The sequence below is a fragment of the Mastigoproctus giganteus genome, chromosome 14, assembly GCF_048544385.1.
Source record: "Mastigoproctus giganteus isolate SK-2022 chromosome 14, ASM4854438v1, whole genome shotgun sequence".
Lineage (NCBI taxonomy): Eukaryota > Metazoa > Arthropoda > Arachnida > Uropygi > Thelyphonidae > Mastigoproctus > Mastigoproctus giganteus.
Genome location: NC_143588.1, coordinates 46,147,737 through 46,168,103, shown reverse-complemented (window position 1 = coordinate 46,168,103; position 20,367 = coordinate 46,147,737). Strand labels below are relative to the sequence as shown.

The 20,367-nt window shown below is 36.6% G+C and overlaps 1 protein-coding gene across 1 annotated transcript in view; it reads left to right on the top strand.

The window, feature by feature from the left end:
• LOC150075107 (uncharacterized) overlaps positions 1 to 20,367 on the top strand; it is a 617,581-nt gene that overhangs the window by 348,842 nt on the left and 248,372 nt on the right. Inside the window, exons 25-28 of the mRNA XM_090388926.1 lie at positions 947 to 1,000; positions 8,771 to 8,815; positions 12,839 to 12,892; positions 19,518 to 19,679. Of these exons, the coding sequence (XP_090245052.1) occupies positions 947 to 1,000; positions 8,771 to 8,815; positions 12,839 to 12,892; positions 19,518 to 19,679 (315 nt within the window). The remainder of the gene's footprint in view (positions 1 to 946; positions 1,001 to 8,770; positions 8,816 to 12,838; positions 12,893 to 19,517; positions 19,680 to 20,367) is intronic.

Genomic DNA, 20,367 nt, shown 5'->3' with positions numbered 1-20,367 from the left:
TACTGACTACCTCTAAGGTTGTTTCCTCATTTTCGGTTCCTCTAATTTGAATATACTTTACTTAACTTACAGTTATTGATAATCATCCATTCATACACATTATTTGGTTCTCATTTATTTAACCTACAATTTCAAGTGACCGATAAGTAATTTTCTTATACATGGAAGTTTTATGAACCAGGAAAAATGAAGTTAGCAAATGTTTGGCATGTCAAGACACCAGGAATCAATCAGTGAATATTTTTCTCAGAAATTGTGAAGTAATATTGATTGTTACATGTTTATTACATGAACTTATCACTTAGTGATGGTCATTGAAGTGAAAAAATTTTATCAGAACTTGAAAGCTCTTGAAACAACCGAATGGTCCAAAGCAAGAGATTACAAAGTGATCTACATATAAAAATGAAATGTCCCACTGAATATATCAGTGCAAGCCTGTTCAGGATCGATGATCAGTAGTTTGCTGAGACAAAATTCCAAATTATCTACAGCAGATCAGTGTTAATACTTTGGTAATATCAGCATTGGAATATGAGCAGTTGTTTAGCACTGCAAATATTATCATCTCAAAACAGTGAGAAAATTGACAACATCAATTTGCTTTATCTCATTATCAAATTTAACAGTCAAAGAATTATGTAATGGTTGAAAAAGCTTCATTGACTTGTGATAATTAGACACCTTCTGTGATAATTATATTTATGAATATGAAACAGAAAGAATTCAATTAGTGAATTATAGATATTCAAAGTTTTTATTTCAGACTCTCAGCTGTTGGCCTAACCTGAAATTAGCTCAAAAATGATTCCTCCTCCCCCAAACTTTGAACATTCTATACATTTGTGTTAATTTAAATACGATCTCTTCTTTTAGTAATGCTAACGTATAAATTTCATAATTCTATTTAATTTCATAATAATAAACTTTGTTTATAATACAATAGGGTCTTCCAGGTGTTGCAGGCATTCCTGGAAAAGATGGTGCATATGGTGAAAGGGTAAGTTGCTAAGCAGTATATTATACAAGTTAATTATATATAAATAATGCATTATTTGTCAGAAAAGAGTAATCACTGCATTTTTTTTTTTAATATTGATACTTTACCCTTAAAATCAATCTAATCTAAAGAGTCCAAATCATTTAAATTTATTGTCCTCAATATTTTTTTTGAGAACCTACATGAGGTAAGTAGAAATGTTGATTTTTTATATACTCTTGCTCATTGAGACTCAATACCCTTGGTTGGCACAAAGTTGCTAATTGGTCCATCTGTCATATGATGAGAGACCAGTAAGTCTCAAAATAGTCTGGTGTGACAGTGCTCTGAGTCTAATAAATAATGGATTCCCTCCTTTTGGTGATACTATTTAATTAAAAACAAAATTAAAATTTTAGGTTGACTTGTGGATAACGTTGTCATTTTGAAAGCGAACATAAGCCCAAAGTTTGTTGTCAGTGGAGGGAACAGGACATCCCCAGGTAGAAAGTGCAAAATTATAACACAGAGAAGTATTCATCATATTATTTTGATGCCTGCATCAAAATAATACTCCACACATTTACTAATTCCCGATTTAGTTTATCATAGCATAGGGCCACAGCCTCACAACACTGCTAGAAGCAGCAGGATTTAGAGGTTATTGAAATGCTAAGTCCTTGTTTTGTTTGCTGAGGACTTATAGCACATGATGAGTTGGGTGCTTATATAAAATACATATGGAAATCTATTAAGAAAGGATGATATATTGCTATATTGAAGCAGAATTCAAGAAATCCAAAAAAATTTTCCATAATAATAAACAAAGTTGGTCAGATGCAGCATGACCCCCCCACCCCACCCCATTGCATCAAACTGGGGCATGACAATTGCTGAGTGTGCTTTAAACAAGAATTATCAAAGAACTGATTCTATATCCTAAACCCAAAAGAGCTTGTATGTAATAAAAGTTTCTAAAGATGTTTGTTATTAAAACCTTTAAAAAGATACACTTAGCTAATAATATGAGTTATGTTTAGTGATATTAGTTTCTGTAATTTTAAATTATTTGCTTGAAACAATGTTACTTTTCACTCAGCAGTGGTCATCCACTGCTGAGTGTTTGTTGTCCTTCTTGTAACAGAGTTTCTGGTTATGTTCTTTAAAAACAAGTACATTTATTCGCAAATAATTGAGGCTACGTATTATGTGGTGATTGAACCAAATAATTTTGAGGATGATTCCATTAATGTATAACAGATTCATCTTTTTAGTGATGCTGCATGATTAAAAATGATATCAGTTACTCTAGATCAGCTTATTGAAATGAAAAAATTATAATTCCTCAGAGCGGTTAATACTAGAATATACATATAGAGAACGGTTAGTATACAAAAGAGCTTTCGGCTGGGTAGACAGCCTTCTTCAGTTAAACATTAAATGACAGTTAGAATGGAGATGTGCACTGCCAAGTTGGTGCGTGAGGCGCGTGGCTAATTGTTTGAGGTTGAAGTTTGTGGCTGTGACGTATGGTGGTGACGCGGCCAGCGTTTGTCTATGGACAGAATTATTGCTTCTGTGATGGGGTTAACTTGACAACCACTTTTCCTGTTCAAAGAGGTATCCGAGCATTTTATGTTTAACGATTCCAACCAGGTGCGCCGTAGGTAATGGTGAGACCTGTCCACAACCACGACATCGCGGTGTGGGTCAGTGTCATGGTGGGTTGTCCAGACATGCTCGGCAATAGCTGAGTGTTCCACATCTGCCAAACGGATCGCCCTTTTATGTTCTGAGAGACGTTTCTTGAGCCGACGTCCAGTCTCTCCAAAGTAGCAGCTAGTGCAGTCATGGCAAGAGATGCAATAGACCAAACCGCTCTGCAGAAGAGTGGGGACAGGTGTTTTCACGTTGGAAACGAGAGAACACAGTTTCTTGCCTGGGAGTTGGATGCACTTTATCCCGTGTGATTTTAGGATTCTACCGATCTGTTGTAACAGGTTGGGGTAGTATGGGATAAATGCCCTCGTGGATGACTCACCACTGTTGACACTGTTGGTCACCACGTTGTCGCGTGCTTGTAGGTCACACCTGTCAAGGATGTCGATGGGATGGCCACACCTCGCAAGGTCCAATTTGACCCTGGTGATCTCTGTGCGTCTTTCACCTGCAGAGCTAGTGTGTCCAGGCGCGAGTTAGCAAGGTTCGGGCAGTGGTGAGGAGGTGACCCCGTGCATGTGCTGACCGGAAGTTGGTAAATTGGCCAGCACACATAGGTTTACGATAAACTGTCATCTTCAAGCATGTGTCTTCGCGCCGGACGAGGGTATCTAGGTATGGTGTTGTTCGACTCCAGCTCAATCGTGAATTTTATGAAGGGCGATAGTGAGTTGAGGTGGGTTAGGATTTGCTGAACTGAGTCTCTAGGGATAACTACGAACACATCGTCTACATAGCGACCCCAAAACGCGATGTGATCTGGTGCATGTGTAAACGCACGTCCCTCTAACTCCTCCATCACGATGTTTGCCGTGACCGAACTGACAGGGGAACCCATGGCTGTGCCATGCACCTGCTGGTAAATTGAGTCAGTTTATTCTGAATTGAGACAGCGAGATTTGAAAGTTAATTAATACTTAAGTGTCCATAGATTACTGTTTGTAACTTCCCACCTTTGTCTTTGTCATACGATCGTCATATATCGAACCTAGATAGCATTAGTATAGTATAGGTTATAATATTTTCAGTGATCGGTAAAATCTATTAAACTTCTTGAACTTCGTTGGCATTTAAATTGTACTTTTAACTAAATACATATACCGACTTAGATTACAAACGTAACATAATTAATTAATACATAACTGATACGGAAGTTATATAAAGGGAACTCGGAGATAATTAATACTTGACACTAAAAAATATATATCCCGTTATAACTGTGTTGGGAGATAATTTAGGGTTATAAACTGAAATTGAAATTTTATTTAAATTAAAAGAAACATGACTCAGACCAGAGCAGCAAAACAAAAGGCTCAAGCTAATGGAAGTGCTGTGGCTCAGAGGAGAACTGAGTGGGGCAGTTGCCTTCTGAATCACAGCCTTCTAAAATGCACAGCTTGCGTGATGTTCATGGAGCATTCAGGTACGGGACATGATATTGCCATGGGGGGGATGTCTTTGTGTGTACGCGATGCAAGGAGTGTATCGAAATCAGGCAACAACTCAGCGTTCTTATGGGCCTATATGAGAGCTTGAAGGACAGGGTGGATGCCCTCGAAGGAACTAAATCGAGGGGTCCATCACGCTCTCAGCTGCCCACATCAATGCCAGAGCTTGCACTTGGTCGTCGCGCAACACAGCGGCAACCCCAAGGCAGAATGCGCTAGTCCCAAAGAAACTAGTAGTTGTTGGTGACTCTATTGTCAGAGAAACGGGGAACGTGCTTTGTAAAAAGGATAGGTGGAACAGGACCAGGGTATGTCTGCCAGGGGCAAAGGTTGATGACGTTGTAGAGCTGATATCATCTTTTAAGGGCACAAAAGGTGATATAGTTGTACACGTTGGCACTAATGATATCAAGAGTAGGAGACCGGCAGAATTGCTTAAGAAGTACAGGTCACTGTTGAAAAAAAAGCCGTGAAATAGGGTTGAATTTGAAAGTGTCTGGAATTCTGCCCAGACACGATAGGAGGGAGTATATGATGAGAGCCTTGTTGATCAATTCGGCCCTGGAAAGATTGTGCAAGGCTCAAGGGGTAGAATTTTTTTCAGCCTGGACTGTACTTGTTAACAGGAGAGATTGCTTCTAGAGGGATGGGATACACTTAAATAGAAAGGGTGCAAGAATATTTGCTGATGCTATCGAGGCAGTGTTAGGTGGGTCGGAAAACTGCTAGCTTGGGGGGAGACAAAGACGAATAGATTAACAGTAGCCACTGGCAGAGGTGAAAGAGATTCTTGCACTGCTTCTATTGGAATGAGCAGAAGCCTGAAAAACAAGATGGAGGATATTTCAGAGACTGCCAGAAGTCATTGCGGTACAAGTAAACACATGGGTTGTGTTAGGGTAGCTAAGAATAGAAATAGGTGTATGTATACTTGCGTGTACACCAATGCTAGGAGTTTAGTAAATAAATTTGATGAATTTGAGGTATTGCTCAAAACATCAAAGGCAGATATTGTTGGGATATCAGAGACGTGAGATATCAGAGACGTCAGAGATATCACAGACAGATATAAGGAATGCAGAACTGGAATTTGGGGAGTACAACATCTACAGAAAGGATAGACTGGATAGGAAGGGAGGAGGGGTTATGCTATTAGTTAAGAAATACACAAAATCCAAGGAAGTGAAGCCAGTGGACATCGCTGGACAGTGCAGTGTCGAGTCAGTTTGGTGTGACATAAGCATTGGGAGATCAAAATTGAGAGTAGGAGTGTGCTATAGGCCTAATGACTCTGATGAGTATAATAAGATACTGTACAGGGAAATAGAGTGGGCCAGTAAATCAGAGAGTCTTATAATGGGGGATTTTAATTTCCCAGATATTGACTGGAATTTGGGGGCTGGTCACTCACACACTAGCAGGGCTTTTGTGGATTTATTGGATGATTGTTTTCTACATCAGCATGTTCAGGAGGTAACTAGAGGGAAGAATACTCTTGATTTGATTATCAGCAGTGATTCTTTATGCATTAAGAATCTGCAGATAAATGAACCACTAGGTGGCAGTGATCACAGAGTGCTGAAGTGGGATTTACTCAAAGAGGTAACTACCATTAGGGGTAAAGGGAAGGGGTATTGCTTCCGTAAAGGCGACTATGATGGACTGAGACAGTATTTAAATTCTATACAGTGGGACCAACTGATGATGTTACCAACAGCAAATGCAAAATGGGAAGCATTCAAAGAACTTATCTTGGAAGCTACTAGGCTATACATACCAACTAAGAAATATTGTTCAAGGTTTAGGCCTAAATGGATGTCAGATGAACTGATGAGGCATATGTCAGAGAAGAAACATGCATGGGATACATACAAATTAACACATGACACAGAAGCCTATGATAGATACAAGTTGATCTGTAACCAAGTTACAAAGGAGGTTAGGTAGGCGAAGGTAGATTACGAGAAATTTTTGGCGAAGGATGCAAAGAAAAACAGCAAAGAGTTCTTTACTTATGTAAACTCTAGAAGGAAGGGGATGAATCAGATTGGTCCACTTGATATCGATGGGTCACTGTTGATGATCCTGCTCAGGTAGCTAACAAACTAAATGAATATTTTGCATCGACATTCACACATGAGGAGTTATTTAGTGAGGGGAAAGCCAGAGGTGTATTCAGCTCTAGCAATAAGCTAGAGAATCTTGTAATAACTGAGAGTAAAGTGGAGGAGAAATTGTTGAAGATAAACACAAGAAAGGCAGCTGGGGTGGATGGGATCTATCCAGTTATATTAAAGGAGGCAGCAAAGGAAGTAAGCAAACCCTTAGGCATAATTATGAGAGCTTCCTTGGACTCAGGGGAGGTACCCACAGACTGGAGATGTGCAAATGTCACCCCAATTCACAAAGGAGGATCAAAGGCTGACACAAGTAATTATAGACATGTGAGTTTAACTTCTGTTCCAGGAAAATTAATGGAGACACTAGTTAAAGAAGCACTGCAGGATCATTTAGACAAGACTTCAGCTATAGCTCGGACACAGCATGGTTTTGTTAAGGGGAAGTCTTGCCTGACCAATTTGATTGGATACTATGATGCAGTCACAAAGGAACTGGATGCAGGGAATAACTTTGATATTATATACTTGGATCTTAGAAAGGCTTTTGATACTGTTGCACATGGAAGACTGCTGCACAAATTGGAGCAGTGTGGCATTGGAGGCAAATTGCTGCTGTGGATAAAGGGGTGGCTGAGGGGGAGAAGACAGAGAGAGAGAGAGTGGTAATCAATGGACACTGCTCGTCGTGGACTAATGTTATTAGTTTTCTGTATTCATAAATGATATTGATGAGGGTATATCAAGCTTAATGTCGAAGTTTTCAGATGATACAAAGGTAGGCAGGGTTGTCATGGACACTACTGACACTATGCTGCTGCAACAGGATCTGGAAAGGTTGAGCAGATGGGCTGAGAGGTGGCAAATGAAGTTTAACATTGACAAATGTAAAGTACTACACATGGGAAACAGCAACCCCAGAGCAACGTATCAACTCTGTGGTACTACACTGACAGTGGTAGAGAATGAAAGGGACTTGGGGGTGGTTGTGCAGGCAAATATGAAGTTCTCTGAGCAGTGCAGACGGGCTGCAAGAGTAGCTCATGGTGTATTATCAATGATATATAGGAATTTTTCCAGCAGGGATAAGGAGGTGATTATTCCCTTGTATAAGGCAATGGTCAGGCCACACCTAGAGTACTGTATACAGGTCTGGAGGCCTCATTTCAAGAAGGATGTAGAGCTGCTGGAATGAGTACAGAGAAGGGCAATAAGATTAGTGAATGGAACAAAGGGTTGCTCTTATGAAGAAAGGCTTAAGTTTTGCAAAGTACAGTGTCTGGAGACTAGGCACCAGCGAGGTGATCTGATAGAGGTGTATAAAGCCTTGAATGGTTTGAGCATGCTCAATGCTGATGGGATTCTTCCTCTCGCTCAGAATAATCACCTGAGAGGGCATAAATTTAAATTGAGAAAAGACAGATGTAGGATAGACGTGCGGAAATTTGCCTTTAGCCAGCGGGTGGTTGGTTGGTGGAACAGACTTCCATCCCTTGTTGTGGAAGTTGATAGCCTAAAGAAGTTTAAGGCTCAGCTGGACAGGTATTTTGAATGAACAGAGGGGTGAAGTGGAAGTGGGTTTTTTTTTTTTTTGGCTGATGCTGCATAAGCTTGCTTTCTTGCATCAAATGCCTCTACTAATGCTAATGCTAAAATTCCATCCTCTTGGTTTTTTCATTGATTGATGGCTTCTGCATAGATTGTAACTTGTATGGTTTCATCCTCAGATGGTGATGTAACACATTACACACTGTTGATCTTGACATGTTAGACTCACATATCAAGATCAACATGTGAGTGCTTTTAGTTACTTTGCATATCATATGGATTTTCCTGGGCTTCACATAAAACTTCCTCAAACTACCTCCATTATGCCCTGAGACTTTTGTTTAACTGCCACCACCCCCAACTAGGATAATTGTACAAACAGGTATCCTCTATGAATATTCTATACCATTGCAGAAATGTAGATCTACTTGGTAGCTTTTTTTGTAAACTGTATTCAAAATTTATGCAGAACAGCAATGGCAGACTGCAGTTCATCGAACCAAAATATGCACTGTGCCTTCTTGGGGTTGGTAAAATCTGCCACTATTGCAGTTTTGCTGCCATGTACTGCAGCATCTGGACATGGTTTCAGATTTGTCATGTACCCTGTTCACACATGATGTCCTTCATAAAACACATCATTAATTATCTTTTAGATAAGACAAAGTATATAATGGTCAAACATGGTTAAAATGGGATGATGTATATAGTTGCAAATATGTGCTTTGTGAAATAGTATACATATGCTTTCATAAAAATGCACAGCCCGCTGATAACTGTTGTGCTAGTATATTAGCCAACAGGGAAAAAAATAACAGTTACAATGAAGCCGTAAGCCCATGTCTTATTAGTGCTGTATCTTTAGTATTTTGAAATAAGAATTTATTCCTTTATTCATCCTATTTTCCTTTCTTTTGAATAATTTGTTAATACCATATGTTTTTGTTTACTTCCTATAGGGAGTCCCTGGTTCAGATGGAAAAGCTGGACTTCCAGGACCACAGGTATTTCTTACCTATATTCCCAAATATATTATATATACAGGATATCCAAAAAAACTTTATTATTTCAAAAGTCCATGACTTTGTACAGATACATATTAGCTTTTTTTATAATTACAAATAATAGCACAAAAAAGTTTTTATATACATCAGTAAACTTGATTGTGTACCCCTTAGTTCTGAGGATATCAACTCTGTACTCAACCTTCTACCATACATTGCTTAGCATTTCAAATAAAATTAAAAAGATTGCTTTAGTTATTCTTTTCTTTAATGTTAGCAAATCATTTAGCTGATATTCCTCCATTCAAAGCATATAATAATGACAAAACTCACATTACCCATTGACTTGTGCATTATATTATCATGCATTTTTTAACACTGCATGTGGGTTCTTAGATCCCCAATATGTGAACATTGTGCTGATTTACATATCCTGAAACATGAAAAGTTGCTTCATCAGAAAAGCACACTTTTGTAGGCAGCTGTTATCTTCTTCATTTAATTAATTGTAACATTGTAGTGACATTTCACTCCTTGGCCTCTCTTATTGAACTGCTGCACCACTTATTGAACTGTTATGCCTTTTATGAATGAAAAGTTATGGACTTTTCTAATAATAAAGGTTTTTTTTTATCTAGTTACTCAGTTCATTAATTACTTACATAGGTAGTCACCAGAGTTTATTAATTTTTCTGTTTTGTATTATGATAAACTCTAACTTAAATTTTAGGCACTGTTTTGCATTGTTCTCAATAACTGTTTATTCAATGTCATTATTTTCCAAATGCTAATGTGTGTCAGTGAATGCATCAGTGTGTAAGATTCCTGTCTTTTATTTTTTTGACCTTTCAGAATTTTTCTTTTATACCAATTTTTAGGTATTTCTTAATCATCTAAATAGATTGGCAGGATTTTGAAGGAATGAAAAAAAGAGGAAATTAAATTAAACTGATTTAAAAATGGGTTTTTTCTCTATGATGGAGTGTTTATTGATGACCCATTTTCCTGTTTTATATATATATATACAGTGCTTTTTTTGTAAAAAAAAAAAAAAAAAAAAAGCACTTTTTTTGTAGGTGCTGGTACTCATTCTTTGCTATTGGGAAAAATCGAAAATTAAAAGGTTATGCAAAGTACTCTAAAATTTTATTTTTTCTGATATTGTTACTTTAGTAGTAATGTTTTTGGAATAAGAACAACAAATTTAGTATATTAACACAGTTTATTAAGCATAAATTTATTATTCAAGTATATTAAAAAAATAAGTAAATAAATCAGTCAACCATTGATCACTAGTATAATCTTTATAATCTTTCTCTGAGCTATGCTAATTCTACGTAGGCAGGTTGATCAGAAATATATTTCTTGATAGTGAAATTGCAGAGATAAGAAAAGAAGAGGTACGGTGACTCTGAAAAATGGGCCATTCTTAATTGCTACAGATAGCAGTAATCAAAGTGATTCCAAGCTGTATTTCATTATTATTATTATTAGCCATGTGGTGCAGGGAAGCCTGAAGCCTTATGCTGCACCAAAAAAAAAAAAAAAAAAAAAAAATCTGAATTACCCTGAGAGAAAGAGAGAGAGAGAGAGAGAGAGGAATCACCAAGAAAGAGAAGAATGATGATATCCAGCTGAGGACCCTGGGTATGCCCAGCACATACGCACCAAATGTGAACCCCTGGGGTTGTAGGGACCTTTTTTGTAATAAAAAAATTACATAATAAAAACCAGCATGTTCTCAGTGCCAGTGTTAGAGGGTTGACTATACATAATATGATATTAGTATTAGTATGGTAAATGATGCAAGGACACAAGCTTATACAGTATCAACCAAATAAACACTTCCCACATCACTTGTCCATCATCTCTAATAATTTTCTAATTCTTCCTTAAATTTATCCAAACTTTCCATTTCCACAACACAAGATGGAAGTTGGTGGCTGAAAGAAAATTTCTGCACATCCATCCTGAAACCATCCTTCTCAGTTTAAATTTATACTCCATGTGTGTGTATGTTGTTTGAGCAAGAGTAAGGATGCCATCAATGTTTAGCTTACTTAATCCATTCAGAGCCTTAAAACTGGCAGAGACATAAAGAAAACATTGGAAACAGTAATCCAACCAAGGAAAAGAAGAAAAGAAATCTCTCATATCATCCCACTTTCAATGCCAAACAGCATGAGGTTGAGAATGGCCATGAGAGAGAGACTCCATTGGAGAAGAGATCACCAAGTTGTGACCTGAGGTACCCAGAGGACAACTTACCTCAACCATGTACTTAGAAGAGTTGTTTGTGAGAAAAAGATCGAGTGTGTTAGCTGTGGCTAAGATTGTCTGGTATTCTGGTAGGTAAATGAACAATCTCTGTGAGGTCATTAATAATTGCAAAAGCCTCAGCATCTCAACTAGCTGGATCAGTGTGACTAGACAACGGAAGCCAGCTGGAGTTATGAACATTAAAATCACCAAAGAAGATTACTTCACTGTTAAGAAAGTTGGACTGGATAAAGTCAAATTTCAAAGAAAGGAAGTCAAAGAGTTCCAAGTGATTAGTGGAGTTGTGATAACAATAGAGGCAAAAGATGAATTTGACAGAATGTGGTAGAGAAATTTTAAGCCAGAGAAGATCAAAAAGAGGAGATTCCAAATTACCAAATCTCTGACAGGATATGAGCAGAAATATGCACAAGCGTACCACCTTTGAAGAGAGGATCATGTAGTGAATAATTACAATTGAGATGAGTAGTGGTTGGATCAACTGATAATTAGGATTCTGTCAGAAAAAGTGCAAGGGGTTTGACAGACTGTAAGTGGAAATGGACATCATTGAGGTTGGAACTGAGACCACATATATTTGTGTTATGAATGGGGAAGTGTTTGTGAGATTAAGATCTTTTTGCGGATAAGTTTGTTCTATTAATTTGTTCATGATATATTCAGTAGTAAGAAAAAGTGGGGAGGACATGTTTTATGAAGTAATGAAATTTTTTGATGTAGCTTACACATGGCAAGAATATACCCAGCTCCTTGACATAACATGATCTCTATAATGTGCCTCACCCACACACTACTTGGACTACCTTCAGTCACTCTCTGGCAGATTAGGGGCAGTGAAATTATACACTAGCTGATCTGGAAGCCTCCTAGAAAGTTATCATTAGGTTGGGGGCCCGTGGACTATTTAGCCACCAACCTGCCAACACCATTTTAGCTCTGTACCCTTGAAATATAAGGAAGATTGGATCTTGCCATGATGTCCGTCATAACTTCAAAAGACATCAATCATACTGCATGATGGAAGAGATGGGGTAGTTGCCAGAGCTCTGCTCTGGAGACTAAATGTCGGTTCCACAACTTCAAGCCTCCAATAAGCAAAGTGATGGTATTGCCTGGTAACACAGAGGTGGGCAGCATTCCTCTGTGTGGTGTGGGTGCCACACCTCGACCCCTGCTTACATTGGTTCACACCTGGGTGGTATACCTCCAGTATACTAGATTACTGTATTTGAGGATTTGCATCCGGGAATTATACCCAATATTACTAACAGTCCCACCATTGTGAAGGTGTAAGCAGAGGATTTGGATATCACAGAATGACCAAAAATATACTTTGCCAAAATTCAGTCCACTTGACTTGAGTGTCATCTGGATATCAGTTCCATCAGCATTTTAGACTCCCACATAGCAGGCCCAGCTTGACATGCCAGAAAGAATATCAGTGACAGCCTCAAAGACTGATTTGGTCTAAGAGTGGTTCATTACATGGACTGATTTGGTATAAGAGTTGTTCATTACATTATTTAATCTATTGATAATCATCATATCATTTTATTTTTATTCCATAATCATAGCATTATAATGAATTATTTTTGGAAAATAGTAATTACTTTTATGCAAATTTCAAAAATATTTTATGTATATTTGAAGTAAAGTTTTGCTGTACTGATATATTTATGACTAGTTCTTGTTTACAAACATTTATAAATAGTGAGGATTTCTGTTCAATATCATATTTTCTAGGGTATCCAAGGTTTACCTGGACTTGTTGGATTGCCTGGAACAAAAGGAGAAAGGGTAGGTATTATTTGTTATTTTAGCCCTTAACCCAGATTTTAATAGCTCAGATTTTTAATAATACTAAATCAAAATCCTCTTTAATTTTAGCAAATTAGTACTTCTTTAATGCATTTTTTCAAATTCATTGCTCTAAGGCTGAATAAACAAGTTATGTTTATTCACAGAATAAACAACTCAGTGAAAAATAAATAAGTTATGCAGTGTACACAGTGCATTATATGTCTGGAAATTTTAATTTCTCAAATTGATTTTTTATATTTCTGTTATTTATAAAAGCGAAAAGTAAATAACTAATTATCTTTTATCAATTAATTACTAAAAATATATTCTTGAACTAAAAGCTAAGAGTATGAAAAGATGGTTTATGCATGGATACTGCACATACATCATTTCTACTACCCAGGTAGTATGAATGCATCATTTAATTATCTCATATTGTGAATCAGCCTTTACAATGAGTGGCTGAGGTATTGCATTGCTTTGAATAAGTAACGCTTCGCCAGTGGAGAAGACTAATGTTACTTATTCTTGGCAGATGCCATCACCCAGATGACACAGTTTCAAAGCTTGTTGGCTTACTCATCGGTGGGTGGGCAGGTACCCTGTTGTTGCAATAATGACAACCCAGTTATGAAGTATAAGTCCACAATATGAGAGATGTTTGATAGTGTGCATGGTTTAATCTAAAAATATATTCTTGGTTAATGCTAAGAGTATGAAAGAGATGGTTTATGCATGGGTACTGTCTCTCTTTCATACTTTCAGCATTTAGTCAAGAATATATTTTTAGATTAAACCACACACACCATTAAGCACCTCTCATAATTTGGACTTATACTTCATAACTGGGTTGTCACTATTGCAACATTGGGTGGTGGTATCCACCAAGAATATGTAACATTAGTCTTCTCCACTGGTGAAGCATTACTTATTCAAAGCAGTGCAATACCTCAGCCACTCGTGAAGGTTGATTCACAATATGAGATAATTAAACGATGCACTCATACTACCTGGGTAGTAGAAATGATGTGTGTACAGTACCCATGCATAAATCATCTCTTTCATACTCAGCTTTTAGCCAGAATATATTTTTAGTAATTAACTGATAAAAGATAACTAGTTATTTACTTTTTGCTTTTATAATGAGAAATTAAATTTCCTGAAATGTAATGCGCTGTGTACACTGCATAACTTGTTTATTTTTCACTGAGTCAGCCTTAGAGCAAAAAATTTTAAAAAATGCATTAAAGAAGTACTAATTTGCTAAAATGATGTATGCTTTGGTACCCATGCATAAACCATCTCTTTCAGTTAATTACTAATTTTCCATTAGTAATTAATATTTTATTATGTATAATTAATATTTTATTACATATAATTAATATTAGTAATTAATTTTACTATTATATAACAAATAATATATAAAAGTAATTGTTTTCATTTCATTGCAGATACATCACAACCTGATATTCACACAACATTTTATAATAGTTAAACACAATGTGTGAAGTGCAACTTGTATTTGATGCTCCATGGTGTAATAAATTAAATAAATAGCAACTTACATCAACTCATGGCATGCTGATACAACATTTCATACTCAAAATAAAAACTATGATAAATTCTGTCAAACAGAAGATGAACTAACTGTTTGTAAGAATGTTGGTGGTCTAAATGTTCCCGAAGAAAGGTTACTATTTATAGACGTTTCTAAGGTTAGCCTTAAGGTTGTGTTATTGCATAATGGAAATATGCTGCCTTCAATACCTCTTGTGTATGCCATCCACAAAAAAGAAACATGCAAACATGGAGAACATCCTCTTAGATATACACTATCAGAAGTATAAGTGGCAGATACGTGGTGATTTAAAGGTAATCGCCACTTTATTAGGACTACAAAAGGGTTACACTAAGTATAGTTGCTTTCTCTGTGGGTGGGATAGTCATTCCAAGGATATGCACTATGAGAAGAGGAGTTGGCCTCAACAAAAATCATTAACACCCAAAATGAAGAATGTAGCATTTGAACCTCTGGTAGATCCAAATAAACTTTTGCTTTCACCACTCCACATCAAACTGGGGCTTATGAAAAATTTTGTGAAGGCTTTGGAAGTGAATGGTCCTGCATTTGCATACTTGCAAGAGAAATTTCCAAGACTTAGTAGAGAGAAGATTAAGGCAGGCATTTTCATTGGTCTGCAAATAAGGCAACTTTTCAAAGACGAAACAGTTCAAGCGTGTCCTTAGCAGGAAATCAGCATGGAAGCCTTTCGAAATGTTTCGACTGGTTTTCTAGGAAATGTTAAAGCACTACAGGCAGCTTGTGGAAGATCTCATTCCTTGTTATGAAAAATTGGGGTGTAACATGTCATTGAAGATTCATTTCTTACACTCATACCTGAATTTCTTATTGCCAAACTGTGATACCGTCAGCGATGAACATGGGGAACACTTCCATCAAGACATTGATGGAAGTGCTCCCAAAGATACAAAACAAATGGAGTGCTGCCATGTTGCCTGATTATTGTTGGATAGTGAAAAAGGATACTCCCGAAGCTGAATACAAGCAAAAGGCAAAAAAGGTCCCTTGTTTGATACAGATATTTTGGTAGCTACATCTTACTGCCATAGAAATAAAAAAATACTTTATATAAATATAAAAAACTACTTTTTTTGAAAACAAGAGCCAATCTGCCATTTTAAGCACTATTTCCATGTTTAGCTCCCCAAAATCTATAAAGTAAACTTACTTTCATGCCTTAACAAGATATGACCCAAAATTTGTTGTTCAGTGTTATATAAGAATAACTTCCAAACACTCACTACACAAAGAGTTTGTACCATGCATGCATATTAACATTCTCAAAACCTGATCATGCAATCCAGACAACTAGATTCTCAGGGCATTTATGAACTGTATTATCAAAAAAGTGGAAAAAATCATCATAAATAAATATTTTTTTATGGTATTTGATAACTGATTCACCAAGGCCAAAAGCAGTTTCCAACATAATAAATTCACATTAGACCATTTTGTATGTGCAAAAGCAAAGATATGTGATACAATATGTCACTGTGGTCTTCTCCAATGCTGAGCTGCAAAGGCGCTTAATGATTTTCATCCTAAACTTCACAGAAAATGGGACATTTCAGGTCACTGTACAAATGTACTTCTCCAAAATTTACAAACTGTGTCTTTAGCATAGCATTATTTACCATCAAAATCAATAGTGTAATTAAGAATTTACCTAAGTTTATTTTATGTGCAGTGTGGAAACTATGTGATAAGCAAATGGAACACATTAAATGGATTTAGAATTTCAACCCACAAAATGATCTGTATGTTTTTGCAGAAAATGTTCTTGCTTATACTCTGGCACGGCACCAGGTCAGTAGAATTTACAGTAAATCATCAATACAAATGTTAATCATATTTATCAGTCAAAGGCTTGTACCCCAGTTCACTCAAAGAGCACGTGCACTCTCCCTCCTGATAACTCAGCTACATCAGGCCTAATGTAGAACCCCTATCTGGATTCTGAACTTACTTGAATGGTCATAGCATAACAGAGGGTGAGCAATTTCTTTGCTTTGCCTTATCCTAGACAAAAAGCTTACCTTCAAAGCAGAAATCAGAGAAATATATGTTAATTGCATGATTCAGATAAATATCCATTTGCATCTGTCTTTAAAATATGGGGACTGCTGGATACAGCCTATTAAATCTGCAAAAAGCAATAATCAGATCAAAGCACGATCATGGAAACTGGCATATCTCCAAAAGCACACTTAGGAACCCTATTCATTCCACTATTGCAGCCTGCATATTGTAAAAGATACCTTTTATACATTACCCATATACAGTCTGTATTCAGAAGCAAGCAAATTGCCAATTAATATCTTTACTGTAGGGACCAAATGGCAATATCACCAAGACTTATGAAAAAAGAAAGCACTAAAGCATGTAACAAATACACTAAATTTGCAGCAGTTAAGGTTGGACTTGCAAGATATGAGCCTGCTGCTATGAACCAAGCCACCTAATATTCAGATTAAAATAAAATAAAAATGAATAAGAAAAAACAAAACAACACTCACTTTCAGCAGTACAAATGTATGACCCACTGCCCAAGGAAATGTATGCCCACATTCACAATAAAATGAGTACAACTTTTATAATATATATATAGAAATCAGACACTTACATGCCCTACCTCTTCAAAGGGACATCACTGCTTGTGAACTTGAAAAAGAATCATAATTCATTTCATACGCATAACATTTGCATTTACATGCTCCCCTACTCCTCCATTTGTCAAGCTTACTTGCATGCATGCACTTTCCAAGTCCACTTATGTGCTTGACAAGTGTCATGCACACAAATGCATCAAGTGCAAGCATCATGCATTTGCACTGCTGAAGGTGAGAGTCTTTTTTTCTTTTTTATTTTATTTTATTTAATTTTGAAAATTAGGTGGCTTGGTGCATAGGAGCAGAATCGTACCTTGCCAAGTTCAACCTTAACTGCAGCAGTAATTTGCTGTATTTGTTATTTAATTCTTTTTTTCTTTCATAACTCAGACTACTATTAGTTATTTAAAGATAACACTTAGCACTGTATTTTGTATACAAAATACAATGCTGTATACAAAATACAAACCATGCTGTTTGAATCAAAGTGGAACCTGACCATACATAAACTTAAACACTGCAGTTAGCCAGTTTGTATCAGACTCAAAGACCTCCTAACATCATATAATCTCTACAAAGATAATGTGGCAAAGGCAGCATTGGATCATCAAGGAATGATTAGAGAATTTTCTGTGATCCCTCTCTTTATATAACTGGAACAAACAATTGTGTAAAGTTGTGTATTATTGTGCTCTGTCAGCAGCATGGAATTGTCGCTTCCCAAACCTCCATGTTGCTGACCGAGCACAATCTGACAGCTATATTTCAATATATATTGATGGTTCTATATTAGAAACCATGTACAGATAGTAGCACTCTTCCCAATAATTACAGTCATGCAAACTTCTACAAGAATTCAGTATTCATACTGCAGAAATAGTGGCAATCCATACAGCACTTAAATCAGGAACTTTAAAACCATTTCCAATAAAACTAGATATTATACACTAATTCTCCATAATGTTGCATAGAATTGGTATATATTTCCACTATATTTAGCATTAGCATTAGTAGAGGCATATAATGCAAGAAAGTAAGCTTATGCAACATCAGCCAAAAAAAAAACGCTCCCATTTCACCCCTCCATTCATTCCAAATGCCTGTCCAGCTCAGCTTTAAATTTATTTAGGCTATCAACTTCCAATAAAAGGGATGGAAGTCTGTTCTAGCAACCAACTACCTGCTGGCTATTTGATAGTTAATGTTACATAGTAAACCAAATCACAATATTAAACTGTTCTGGATACTGGGATCTGTAAGAGTACCAGAAAAGGAAGTAGCAGACCAAGCAGCCAAAGCCATATGTAATTTAAAAAGGCAATTCAGAGTGCTTTCTGTGCCGACTTGGCTAGCCAGGTGGGTAAAGTGCCTGCTTGGCAACCCAAAGGTCGCGGGTTCGAATCCTGCCTCGGGCTTGGATCAAAGTACTGTAAAAATCTTGGGAGGTGCATTATGGCCATAGAAGCTGATGTGCAAACAACTACCAAAAAAAAAAAAAAAAAAGAGTGCTTTCTGAAGACTGCAAAGCTGTTATTTACATTCAATGCAAAATCCAGTGACAGAACCTCTGGCAGGAGTAATCATCAAAGAATTGTTCAAAATCCAGCTGAAATTTGTAAACTAGACTATATGTTTGTGAAAATTGTAAAGGGAGGAGGATATCCTAAGTAGACTTAGTATTGGATGCTTCCACATATCATTCATATCTTTTTACTCTGAGCAGAGCGAATCCCCAAGATGCCCTAACTGAAACAATATATTAACTTTGGAAAGGAAGTTTCTGTCCGTCCTATGCTTGTAGGTCCCTGCACACATGAAGCCATTTCTGTTTCAGTTGGGGCATGCACTTTTTCAACATTTTCATCAGTCTGACTGGATGATGGATGACCTGAGAACTCAAAATCCTCAACTGAAGTTTGGTCACCTGGGAAATGTGAATACAATTGAAAAGTTTGTGTTCTACCATAGCATAATTACGAAAATGGTTATTTAAGCATTTAATAATTCTCTAAAGCTGTTTTCTCAAGCTTATGGTATTGTTTATTGCAAATTTGCTGTTCCTTAATGTACACTATCTTACTTGGCTACAAAAATCTCAAGACACACTCAACAGAAGCACATCTAAACACCAAATACCCAAAATCATAATATCCTGTTGGTTTTGCCACACTAACTCACAATGAATTATTTTAGTGGTAGCTAATGCATGCTGCTATACTACATGTGGTTAGTGCTCCACTCAGCGACTGCAAACTTTTAGCTTGCACCTCCTCATATATATGTGTACGCGCGCGCGCACGCGCGCACACACACACACACACACACATACACTAATGATTACTGCAATATATTTTTAATATTTTGACTTTGTTATTTGATTAATTTTAAAATATTGTTCAAAATATTAATTAATTTTATATAAATTTCAAAGGGTGATTCTGGTTTAGATGGTCTTGCTGGAATACCAGGCCCACCTGGACCAAGAGGTGATGCTGGAAAAGAAGGTTTAGTTGGGCCCCAAGGACTCACTGGTCTGCCTGGAGAGCGTGGTGAGAAAGGCCCAATTGGTATACAAGGTACTAGAGGATTTCAGGTAAATAAATATAACATTCATACTTATTTAGTGTTCTTAGCTTACTTTTGCACATTAAGGAAGACTCAATATTTTTTAATTTATTATTTATTTATTTCTGCTGTTCCTCTGAATTTGGGAATGGAATCATCCTCCCACATATCTTTTTCCATAAAGTTTTATGTAAATGATGATTTTCTGTTTCTGTTTTGATTAACTCCTGATTAAGTCGGTTAATTGTTTAGTCTGAGTCCAATAAATGCCACATAAATACTTACATATACAAAGACATTTTGCTAAGTTTACTTAAATTTACTAAACTTGCTGAGCTCCCAGGTGTATTTTTGGTAATTGTTGGAGTGCACTTGATTCCCTGTCTAATACACCCAGCATCATTTAATGTCCATTGACATTGTATATTAATGTCATTAATGTTCCATTGACATTGTATATTAATGTCAGCTGATGAAGGGGGCCGTTGTCCCAATATAGTAGAGGTATGATTGTAAATAGTTTAGTATTTTGCAAATATTTTAGTTTGTTTGAATAAGTGACATAATTGCCCCACCTTCTTCTCCCATTATAAATATTACTAGGAGGAAAACTTTTTTAATGTATAGATAGATATACAAATTCCAATAAGTTAATTAATTTTTTTTTTTTATGAAAACCCCAAACATGAGAGGTATTAAAACCTATAGTACTTAGA